The sequence below is a fragment of the Nomascus leucogenys genome, chromosome 12 (assembly GCF_006542625.1).
Source record: "Nomascus leucogenys isolate Asia chromosome 12, Asia_NLE_v1, whole genome shotgun sequence".
NCBI classification, from domain to species: Eukaryota; Metazoa; Chordata; class Mammalia; order Primates; family Hylobatidae; genus Nomascus; species Nomascus leucogenys.
In genome coordinates, this window is record NC_044392.1 from 87,433,434 (window position 1) to 87,446,053 (window position 12,620).

At 36.6% G+C, this 12,620-nt stretch overlaps 1 protein-coding gene across 2 annotated transcripts in view; it reads left to right on the forward strand.

Annotated features, from left to right (window-relative positions):
- SELENOF (selenoprotein F) overlaps positions 1–12,620 on the forward strand; it is a 50,469-nt gene that overhangs the window by 21,072 nt on the left and 16,777 nt on the right. For both annotated transcript variants that reach the window (XM_003260018.4, XM_012500520.2), the window contains exon 3: positions 11,216–11,279. In XM_003260018.4, the coding sequence (XP_003260066.2) occupies positions 11,216–11,279 (64 nt within the window). The remainder of the gene's footprint in view (positions 1–11,215; positions 11,280–12,620) is intronic.

Sequence of the window (12,620 nt, forward strand, 5' to 3'; positions counted from 1 at the left end):
TGAATTAAGTATCAATATATGTTTCATGTATTTGTATAACAGAAGTTTAAAAGTTTATTTTATGAAGTTATTTAATTGAACCCAAAATATTATTTAAAATTTTTTATATCTGCTTTTAATATGAAATATAAATGCAGTCAGTTCTTTTACATAATTACAAATTAGGATCAGATTCTATCTAAACATATTATAACTTTCTGCCACATTTGCAGACTGTAATGCTCAAAACGAAAATAAACCCTTAAAGTAATTCAGACTGCCTTACAACTGCATTTCCTAGACATACCCACCTCAGAATCAAAATAAACTTTCCATTTATACACTAAATATGTCTTCCTGGGATAAGATCAAAGAAAAATAAGACTCCTTGTCTTCAAGGAGTAGAAAAAATAGGCATGGAAGCCAGGCGCAGTGACTCACACCTGTAATCCCACCGCTTTGGGAGGCTGAGGTAGGCGGATCACCTGAGGTCGGGAATTCGAGACCAGCCTGACCAACATGGAGAAACCCCGTCTCTACTAAAAATACAAAATTAGCCAGGTGTGGTGGTGCATGCCTGTAATCTCAGCTACTTGAGAGGCTGAAGCAGGAGAATCGCTTGAACCTGGGAGGTGGAGGTTGCAGTGAGCCAAGATCTTGCCATTGCACTCCAGCCTGGGCAACAAGAATGAAACTCCATCTAAAAAAAAAAAAAAGAAAAGAAAAGAAAAAATAGGCATGGAAACTGGACTGCCAGAATACTGTCGATATGATATTCTGTTTGTTGGATGAAAACGTAATATCTAATGTTACGAAGGTAACCACTAAAAGAATTAAATAAAAGTTGGAAGGAAAGGGGAACTAATAGAGCTCTTAAAGTTGGTATCTCATGAGCTATAGATACAACCATATTAATCTTTATGGAAATGACCAACACAACTAAACACAGTTTAAATATTAATGCGTAGGCCAGGCATGATGGCTCACGCCTGTAATCCCAACACTTTGGACGATGAAGGCGAGAGGATCACTTGAGGCCAGGAGTTTGAGACCAACCTGAGCAAAATGGCAAGACCAAGACCTCCATCTCTACAAAAAAAATAAAAAAAAAAAAAAAAAAAAAAAAAAGCTGGGTGTGATGACACACACCTGTGGTCCTAGCTATTTGGGAGGCTGAGGCTACTGGAGGATCACTTGAGCCTAGGAGGTCGAGGCTGCAGTGATCCATGGTCACACCACTTCACTCCAGCTTGGATAACAGAGTGAGCTCTGTCTCCAAATTAAAAAAAAAAGTTATTAAGTGGAGGGTAGAAGGCAGAGGAAATGTTCACTTCTTATTTTATGACCCTTTTATACTGTTTTTTATTATGTCCACATGCATTGATTTTTTTAAAAGAATTCAATGAGATATGTGCTATAAACAAAACATGCATATATGCAATGAAAGCTCTTAAACAAAACATATATGTATGCAATGAAAGCTCGTAGAAGGAGGGCATAACCACTTGGCAGGTCAGGTAAATATCACCACTTGCTTATGTAGGAGTTAATGCTTATAGTAAGTAGGAAAGTGGTTGAGAGAAGGCCTTTTCTCTCGCAAACGGATAAGTTAGTGGAAAGGCACAGAGGCATGAGAGTATGGCCATCTAAGATAAATCAGATAGCTGGGTTATGATGAGGGAAGATGATGATTAGGTAAGCCGGGGCCAAATAACAGAGGCCCTTATATGCCTTAATAAGAAATTGAACTTTATATATGCAGGGGACAAATTAAAGGATTATAAAGAGTAAACTGGTTTCGGATTTGTGTTTTAATAACTTTTGTTGGTGTGAACAATAGTGGATAAGGCAGAGGGGAATACTTATGCCAGAAAAATAATTTGCCTTTTGCCAGAGGCAAGATACAAGGGCTTAAAACAACACATTGGCTATGAAAATGAAAAAGGGACAGATTTGAAATCAATTTAGGCAATAAATTTATTTATTTGGATTTATTAGTCTGAATAGGAGAGAAAAGGGGTAAGTGGGGATGCTTCCCAGTGTTCTTATTTGAGAAACTGGTAACCCGAACACAGGAGAGAGACCAGCTAGTTACAAGATGGCCCATTAAGGCAATAATGGATGGGAGAAGGGGCAGCAACAGAATAACTTTTAATAAAGCATACCCCTTAGCTGTAAATAGTTTTTTGTTGTTATTGTTGTTTTGTTTGTTTGTTTGTTTTTGAGATGGAGTCTTGCTCTGTCACCCAGACTGGAATGCAGTGACGTGATCTCAGCTCACTAGTACCTTCACCTCCTAGGTTCAAGTGATTCTCCTGTCTCAGCCTCCCAAGTGGCTGGGATTACAGGCATGTGCCACCACACCCAGCGGATTTTTGTATTTTTAGTAGAAACAGGGTTTTGCCATCTTGGCCAGGCTTGTCTTGAACTCTTGACCTCATGATCCACCCAGCTCTGCCTCCCAAAATGCTGGGATTACAGACGTGAGCCACCGTGCCCAGCCAATAGTTTTATTTTTGAAGAAAAAAGTTTTAATTTAAAAGGCCATGAATTTTATTTGGCTGCCATAATGAATTCTAAAATAGTATATTGACAGAGTAAAGCAAAAATTTTAAATGTGTGGAATGGCCTCGTTTCTTTTTTTTCTAGTTTTATATTGCTGCTCTTAAATTTTGTATAATATTGAAACTATTGGATTATTATAGCTTTATTTTTGTATCTTTTTAAAGTTCAAATATATTAGGTTATTACTGTCTATAGGGAGATACCATAATTTAATTTGTTTTAGTAGTTTTGTTTCTTATTGTTTTCAGATATTTATAATCTTTCTTAAAGATGATCATAACTGGCTGGGCACGCCTGTAATCCTAGCACTTTGGGAGGCCAAGGCGGGTGGATCACCTGAGGTCAGGATTTCAAGACTAGCCTGGTCAACATGGCAAAAATACAAAAATTAGCCGGGCGTGGTGGTGCACGCCTGTAATCCCAGCTACTTGGGAGGCTGATGAAGGAGAATCGCTTGAACCTGGGAGGTGGAGGTCACAGTGAGCCAAGATCGCACCACTGCACTCTAGCTTGCGCGATGGGAGCGAGACTCCGTCTCAAAAAAAAAAGTTGATCATAACTATTCTTTTTATGACAAATAGTGGTTGTTCAGTATTGGAGGGATAATAGCAGTGATGCAAAGAAATTATTTCTTCTGCCAGGGCACGGTGGCTCACACCTGTAATCCTAACACTTGGGGAGAACAAGCCAGGAAGATCACTTTGTCCAGGAGTTTGAGACCAACCTGGGCAACATAGCAAGACCCCATCTCTACAAAAAGTTTTAAAAAAAAAGATTTCTTCTGAAAGGCATCCTTGCCTCCATATATTATTAGGACCTTCATTTTCAGTTTTCCATTTTCTAAAATACTTTTAGTATTACCAAGGGGCTAGTTGGTTTCATTTAAAAACACTTACTATGGTTTTCAAGCTTTGAGTCTATTTTGGTTTTGGTGTTTTTTTTTCTTTTTTTTTTTGGGATGGAGTCTCACTCTGTTGCCCAGGCTGGAGGAATGTAGTGGCATGATCTCAGCTCACTGCAACCTCTACCTCCTGGGTTCAAGTGATTCTCCCACCTCAGCCTGCCCAGTAGCTGGGATTACAGGCACCCACCGTCGTGCCTGGCTAATTTTTGTATTTTTATGGAGACGGGGTTTCACCATGTTGGGCAGGCTGGTCTGGAACTCCTGACCTCAGGTGACCCGCCCACCTCGGCCTCCCAAAGTTCTGGGATTACAAGTGTGAGCCACTGCGCCTGGCCGCTTTGAGTCATTTTTACCAATTCTTTGGATATTTGGATCTCAGAAAATATAGTGGCCACATTCTTATTTTCTCAAGTTACTTTTTTTTCATTATGTGATATTTCCTAAGTATTGGCATAACTGAATGCATTGTTCCCAAATGTTGACCCTGGATCATTCATACTTGTAGCTAAAGTATACATAGGGGTGGGGACTGGGGATGTATTTTTTTTTCCTATTGAGAGTCTCATCATTACAATCTTACCCCTTGTTTTAGGTGTATATGTAAATTCTATAGATGTATATAGAACTCCTGTTTGTCCTCACAGTATTGAAAGAAACCTAATCCTTTTTTCTCTCAGGTTGCATAGTTAGAATGGTCTGATCTAGAATGCATTCATGTCATTTTCATTTTTAGGTTTTTTTTTTTTTGTATATTTTCATTGAGCTTTTTAGTTCAACATTGCATCTTTATGGAAAGATTCCTCCAATGTATTCTTAGCATCTGTAGAGCCTAGTTTAAATTAAGGTAGATGTTACTTGCTTGTTTTATAACTTTTCTCCTCAGTTTCAAGACAGAAACTAAAGATACAAAAAGGAATAACACTTTAATGGTATAGTAAAATAAGTTTTAAACTTAGTGAGTTTCCTTAGGCATAAACTCATTGCTTTGTATTTTTTCAGAATTTAGTAAAAAGCACTCCAAGATGAATAGTAGTTTAATCTCAGATGTAGTATTGGAGAATTATATTTGCCAGCTTTGTTTGTTAAAATTTTAACACTGATTTTTTTTCCCCTAATCCTCAGTATTCATCCATTGTTTCTAAGCCAGAATGCCATCACTCAAAGTGAGTATGAAAGTGTCATTAATCAGAAAGTATGGGGAAGACTCGAAAATGAACAACAAATTTAAAACACCAGTAGATCACTAAACATGGTTTAGGTGATAATATTTTCCCTGAGAATTCGCTGACCAAATTTTGCTAAAAATAGTTTCTATATGATGTATTTTTCCGCTGTATGAAAGGAATAAAGTTGATTTTTTAAAATTATACTGGATACTATTAGTGTTTGGAAAAGTGACTCATTTATATTTGAGTGTATCATAATTGATTTTTCATTGGAATGTCTAAATAATACAGTGCTCAGCTGTTATCATACTATAGCCATGCTTCCTTATTTTAAAATCCCTTCATTTTAAGGACAAACCTTCAGTAGACCTATAAAATACAGTTACTCCTCAGATACGAATTCTCTTCAGCAGTAAAAATTTTTGCTTTTGTTCACCTAACAGCATTTTCTTCATATTGCTACATAGCATTCACAATTATTATGCTAATGGTTATATTAACTTGGTTTGAAAAACTTCTTTTAATTAAACAAAACTAGCACTTTAGGAGGATAAAAACCAAGTTTAATTACAGTTATTAAAATATCTTAGCTTTTTTCTGTTGGTACTGTGGAATTGCTTTAATACTAACCTTTTGATTTTAAATAAAATAGAGAGTTTCCAAAATGAGAATCTATGGCTACAAGCAGTACCTCATAAGGAAAGGAAAAAAAAAAGTACTGTAACATTTGTCTTGCTTCAATGTTTATGGTTAACCTTTTCAGATTAATGCAGTTAATCTGTTGAACAAAAAGCCTACTGTTTTACCATTTTGCAATTTTTGCCCTATTGATATAACATAGTATAAGGCAGTATTCCTCATCCCTGCCTGCCCATTACAATCATTTGGGGAGCTTTAAAGTACTAATAGTAGTAATTAAAAATACTGATGCATGGATCTCACCCCTAGATATCCTAATTTAGTTTATCTGGGGTAGGTTTTAGGGATCAGTAATTTTCAGAATATTTCCAGGTGATTGTAGTGTACTGTCAGGGTTGAGAACTCTGCTCTAAGGTAGTTTGAATTTGAAAGCTTGAGAAAATTTGGAGTGGCCATTTTCATTACAGACAAACAATGAGTGATATCCCTGAATAGTCCCTGAACTGAAAATTCTATTAAGTAGACATGAAAATGGCTTCACGTGCACAACTTGAACTTAACCAATACTGTGGAAGTATTAATGTTATAATAAAAGATGTTATGTATTGAGCATCTAAAAGATCCAGGCTTTTCGCTTTTTTTGGTGACTTCTTATAGCAGCTCTGGAAGGTGGGTAAATAACCCTTTTGTTCAGACAGTAAACTGAAGCTCAGTGAATGACTTACCCAAGGGGGCATACTGCTTGTAAGTGGCAGAGCCAGAACTGGACCACATACATGTTTAATTTTACAACTTGGACTCTTTTCACTATACCATGCCATGTGAAAATTTGATATTTAGTTTGACTCAACTTAAATAATTAGTTTATCGAGGTTTTCTTAAGGTCATGTTTCTTTAGAGCTGTGGTTATTGTTACCAACAAAAATACTTTAAGTGCTTCGTATTGGAAAGTGGTAGAGTATTTCTGACTTGGACAGGTCTATAAATGTGTAGTGGTGCTGGTGGTGGTGGTAGTGGTGTATGATGATGGCACAAGAGTTAACAAATACTGCACTTTTAAAAAAATTCAGAGGCCGGGCGCGGTGGCTCACGCCTGTAATCCCAGCACTTTGGGAGGCCGAGGCGGGCGGATCACGAGGTCAGGAGATCGAGACCATCCTGGCTAACACGGTGAAACCCCGTCTCTACTAAAAAAATACAAAAAATTAGCCGGGCGCAGTGGCGGGCACCTGTAATCCCAGCTACTCGGGAGGCTGAGGCAGGAAAATGGCGTGAACCCGGGAGGCGGAGCTTGCAGTGAGCCGAGATAGCGCCACTGCACTCCAGCCTGGGCAAAAGAACGAGATTCTGTCTCAAAAAAAAAAAAATATCAGAAAATGTATGTAATTCACAAATGTCACCTTTGTTCAGTGTTATAAATGAACTTATTTTGGAATCTGGCTATCTGGTGAGAAACAGCATAGACCAGCTTTTTGAACATTTTTGTGGCAACTAGTTGGACCTTAATTATAACAAAGATAGCTACAAAAATAGTGTGGCCTTTTTCTACATGTGAAACCTCACTTTAAGCCCTTACTAATCTCAGTACAGGTTGAGTAGTTCTTATCTGGAATTATTGGGACTAGAAGTGTTTTGGATTTCAGATTGTTTTCAGATTTGGGATGCTTAACCTGTAGTACCTGTAGTACTTAAAATATTTAAACTGGGAAAACATCAACTAACTACAAAGCTGGAATTTATCCAAAGACTACTGAATAAAAATCACTTTTTAAAATGGGAAATTAGCATATTTTAAAATCCTGTTACAACTAAGGCACATTAGTGATAGAGCTGAGGTAGTTAGATATTTCTACTTCCCCCACCCAGAGAACCATATCAGAAGTTTAGGAAAATCTGACGGTCATAAGTTACATGGAAATAGAGACTCCAAAGGGAAAAGATGCAGTTTGTGTATCGTTCTCATATTTTCCTAGTGATTTCTTATGTTTCCCTAGTCCTAATACAATAATGGCCTAGAGTTAGATTGTCTGTACAAGTAAGACTCCTCTAATTCATATTTTTAAAAAGGGCTACCAACTTGCTGTTAGAAGTTATATAACTTTCTTCTTTGATTTTTCTCTTGTGATGGTATTTTTCCCTAAATGTTTGAAGATTAAAAATTTTGTGTGCTAGTCACTTTAAAAAAGTAAAAATACTGAGGTTGGAACTTGGTTAAATCAAGGAATTAACTTTATTTGTCATTTCTTCATGCACTAGAGAATTTCTACTATTTATAAGTAGCATATATTTCATTGTGTGTGAATTTGTATGTAGTACCAAAGATACTTAGGATTATATGGCATTTTAAATTTACTACAATCTGTAGTTAAATTATTTATTCACCATGAAAAACAAATACTTTCCAATGAACACCACAAATCATAGATATATATGTGTGTGTGCGTGTATATATGTGTGTGTATATATATATGTGTGTGTGTGTGTATATATGTGCGCCAGCTAACAACACAGATTAATGCTTTTAGAGTTTGACTTTTAATAATGTTCTGCAACTTTGAGTTCCATCCATTTTCTTTTGTTTACCCTGGAGTGGAACTACTCTACAAACTTTGTCAAAGGAACTCGAAATATTTTTGAAGTTTTGTCATGAAAAAAGAGGCATTTAATTTTGTTATATGAATAGTTCTCTCCCTTCAGCACACCTATATTGAGATGCTTTGTGTCCGATTCTGGGCGAAATTAAGACATTTCCTGTCTACTGTCAAGTTATAGGCTATTTGATGCACATTATGATGAGAACAAAGTTCTATGAAAGTTTACGAGGAAAATCCTTACCTGAGACGAGGAAATCAACAAAAGTTTTTTTGAAAAAGGTCACATCTGAGCTGCTTGCTCATTAAAGGATATGTTTCTAATATTTTGGTTAATCAGTTGATATTTTGTGGTGCAGGGACAAGCTTCCCATGAGTGGGTTATGGGTGTGCTAAGATACTGAGTCCTTGAGCCCTTGAGACAACCAAGTGGGGCCTGAGGTAAGCAGGGCTCCCAGGCTAGTCTTAAAAGCTGCTTCATCCTTTTACTGCAGTGCTTCGTACAATCATTATCATTTCCCACATGTATCATGATATAAAGAAACAGTGGTGTAGAGAAATATTGTTAGGTAAGGTAGTGGAATCTCCACCAAGAGTTTCTAAAGGATTATAAACAAAAGATAAATCTAACAACCAAATCTAAATATGGCCTTATATGCTTTTAATTTTAGTAAAATGTACATAAAATTCACTATTTTAACCATTTTTAAGTGTACAGTGCTATGGCATTAAGTACATTCACATTGTTGTACAACCGTGTTAACCATCTTTCTCCAGAGTCTTCCCAAACTGAAACTTATACCCATGAAACAATAACTCCCTATTCCTTGCCCCCACTGACAGCTACCATTCTACTTTCTTTATCTGAATTTTTGACTACTCTAGTTACCTCATTTAAACATTTGTCCTTTTGTGACTGCCTTATTTCACTTAGCAAGATGTCATTAATGTTGTAATAAGATTCGTTTATGTTGTAATATGTGTCCGAATTTTTTTTTTTTTTTTTTGAGAGAAGTCTCGCTCTTGTCCCCCAGGTTTGAGTGCAGTGGCTTTATCTCAGCCCACTGCAACCTCCGCCTCCTGGGTTCAAACAATTCTCCTGCCTCTGCCTCCCAAGTAGCTGGGATTGAGGCACCTCCCACCACATCCAGCTAATTTTTGTATTTTTTAGTAGACATGGGGTTTCACCATGTTGGCCAGGCTGGTCTCAAACTCCTGACCTCAGATGATCCTCCCACCTCGGCCTCCCAAAGTGCTGGAATTACAGGCGTGAGCCACTGCACCCGGTCAGAATGTCCTTCCTTTTAAAAGCTGGATAATGCTCTGTTGTATGTATATACCATATTTTGTTTTTCCATTCATCTGTTAATGAACACATGAGTTTTTTCCCACCTTTTGGCTATTGTGAATAATGTTGCTGTGAACATGGGTGTATAAATATCTGTTTGAGGCCTTGCTTTCACTTCTTTTGAGTATATACCCAGAAGTAGAATTGCAGATCATATGGTAATTCTATTTTTAATTTTTTTAAAAACTGCAATTCCATTTTCTATAGCCACTGGACAAAACTTCTCATTCCCAACAGCAGTGTACAAGGGTTCCAATTTCTCCACATCCTCATCTCTCTTTTTTTTTTTTTTAATAATAGCTATCCCAGTGGTGTGAAGTGGGATCTCATTGTGGTTTTGATATGCATTTCCCTAATCTCTAGTAATGTTGACCGTCGCTTCATTAGCTTATTGGTAATATGGCCTTATATTTTTCAAGATTTTTTTTCTGGAGTTGTCTAACCAAGATTAGCCAAATCTTTTTCAAAAGCAACTTACTGCATGAAATTAAGTTAACCTATTCTTTCTTTTTTTTTTTTTTTGAGACAGAGTCTTGCTCTGTTGCCAGGTTGGAGTGCAGTGGCGTGATCTTGGCTCACTGCAACCTCCGCCTCCCGGGTTCAAGCGATTCTTCTGCCTCAGCCCCACGAGTAGCTGGAACTACAGGCGTGTGCCACCATGCCCAGCTAATTTTTGTATTTTTAGTAGTGACGGGGTTTCACCGTGTTGGTTGGCCAGGATGGTCTCTATCTCTTGACCGCGTGATCCGCCCACCTCAGCCTCCCTAAGAGCTGCAATTACAGGCATGAGCCACCATGCCCAGCCAAATTAACCTATTCTTAAAGTTTTATTGCTGCAGTGAACCTTAGAGATCATCAGAATTCTTAATCTGAAATCCATCATTGGTTTCAGATTTCATGAACAGCCTGCATTAAAGCAAAATTCTATCAGATTCTCAGAAGGGTCAGTGACTCCCCAAAAATGTAAGAATTGATCTAGCCCAAAGTCACCAAACCGTTAAGAATCATTGTCTTTTTAGGTCACATTAAGGTGGTTTTTAAATCACTACTTTGTGCCTTTCTGTATTTTCCAAACTATTTTAAATAAAAATGCATAGGGCATGTGTTGTTGTTTTTTTTTAATTAAGTAAATGCTGTTTTAGAACCTGAAAAAGTAAAGTCCATCTTTCTTGAACCTCCATAAAAAACAAATCTAAAAACCCAGAAGAAATGAAATGGATATGATACGTTCTTAAAATTGCCAGCCTTCTCTTATGGTCACAGCATTTCCAAGTATATTCCTGCCCTATAAAAAGAATAGTCAGGCTCTGCAACTACAAAAAAAGTGATGTTTACCATTGAATCCATTTCAGCTGAATTCATTGCAATAAAATATTTGCATTTGAGTTTTTTATAATGAGCTTTTACTGTAAAGAGAATGTGCAGGTTCTATAGCTAGAATAGAGATATTTACCATTGAATCCATTTCAGCTAAATTTCATTAAAGGAAAATATTTGCATTTGAGTTCTTTATAATGAGATTTTACAGCTTTTCTTATAATATCTCTACATAGTACTTTCTATAACGATTGTTTTAATTTTAAAACTTTGATCACTTAATATTAAAAGCAACCAGAAAGAATTTTTATTAAGTAACTATCTTGCATAGATGATATATATCTATATTCGGTTTATCACCCTAAAAAAAAGGTAGGAAATCTTTAATATTTTGTAGAGCTTCCTAGGACATCTTACCTATTTAAAGTTTATTGTCAAATCCCCTTATCTCCTTCGGTCTTTTTGGCTAGGTTTAAGAGTAATTGAAGTAGGTTGGAAGTTCCTCTACCATTTATTATACTTGGGCCTCCATCTTCTCTTCCGTTAGACTGGAACTACATGGTCCTGTCTAGCTAACCAGCTTTGACATTTCTTTGATCTATATATCTGCTAACTGTAATGTTTATACTGTGAAAGTTTATATTTATTTTATAAGTACATTTTTAATTTATACTAGTTTTTTAAATTCCTGTTTTTCCTTTTGTAGCTGTATGCAGGAGCTATTCTTGAAGTTTGTGGATGAAAATTGGGAAGGTTCCCTCAAGTCCAAGGTATATAAAATTTACTCCAGTAAACTGTTCAGTCATTTAAAATCAACATTTTATGTGAATCGTTTTCATTATGTATTCCCAGGAATAAGAATTTTTAGGATTATACTTTCTCAACAATATATGCATTTTTTTCACATTTGTTTTCATAGAGGTGGTTTGTTAAAGTAATTGGTGAATGCTATGTTACTTTAAGCAAACACAATATATGAAATTTAGAGGCCAGGCATGGTGGCTGACGCTCAGCTCATGCCTGTAATCCCAGCACTTTGGGAGGCCAAGGCGGGTGGATCACAAGGTCAGGACTTCGAGACCAGCATGGCCAAGATGGTGAAACCCCATCTCTACTAAAAATACAAAAATTAGCTGGGCGCGGTGGCGGCTGCCTATAATCCCAGCTACTCAGGAGGTGAAGGCAGGAGAATCACTTGAACTCGGGAGGTGGAGGTTGCAGTGAGCCGAGATCACACCACTGCACTCCAGCCTGGGCGACAGAACGAGACTCTGTCTCAAAAAAAAGAAATTTAGATTTAAAATACAACACACGAAGGGGTTATTTTCTTAAAAGAAGAGCCTTTCTTTTGCCAGGTGGGAATTTTGCAGGAGCCTTTCCTTTACAAGATGTAAGTGTCATTTCTGTAAGTAGCACACCATTGTAGTTTATTTTAAATGTGAATTGATTTATGTGGAACAATTGCATTAAGAATAGACCTGTACAAAATAACAAATCACCAAGGAAAGAAGTAATTGGCCAAAGAATTTGAAGTACAAAAGAGAGAAAGTCATATGTATGTATCTTCACAGGGAATTTTAAGGGTAAACATGTTAAAGGATAATTGTGAAGGTATATTCTTTGGGTTGACATCCAACAGTATTGAGGAGCTTTGCATTGCCAAGAAAGGCTTGAACTAAGGCTTTTGTCTTCTGTCCTTGCATGTCACTTTGAAAATCAGTTTTATGAAACTGAGCTTGTCTGAAGGTAATAACACTTTCTCTTTTTTTTTTTTTAACTGAAATACATAAGTATTCAATTTACATACCTCATTCTACCTCGATTTTTGCTGACATTCCCATGATTTCTTGCCTTATTTAGTTAATGGCAAGAGAATTTTTTGGATTTAATATTTTATAAAATTGCCTGTATTAGCACATGCTTTTTATTGCTGACCTAGAATTGTTTATAATAAAATATTGATCATTTGGCACAGAAATGTAATATAGTAGTTTGACTTGGGATACTTAATGAGGCCCAAAGCAGATACATATCTAATCAAAAACAGTCTTTGTTAGAATAACACATTCTGATGTAGCAAAGAAGATATTTACTTTTGCTTGGGAAAAAAA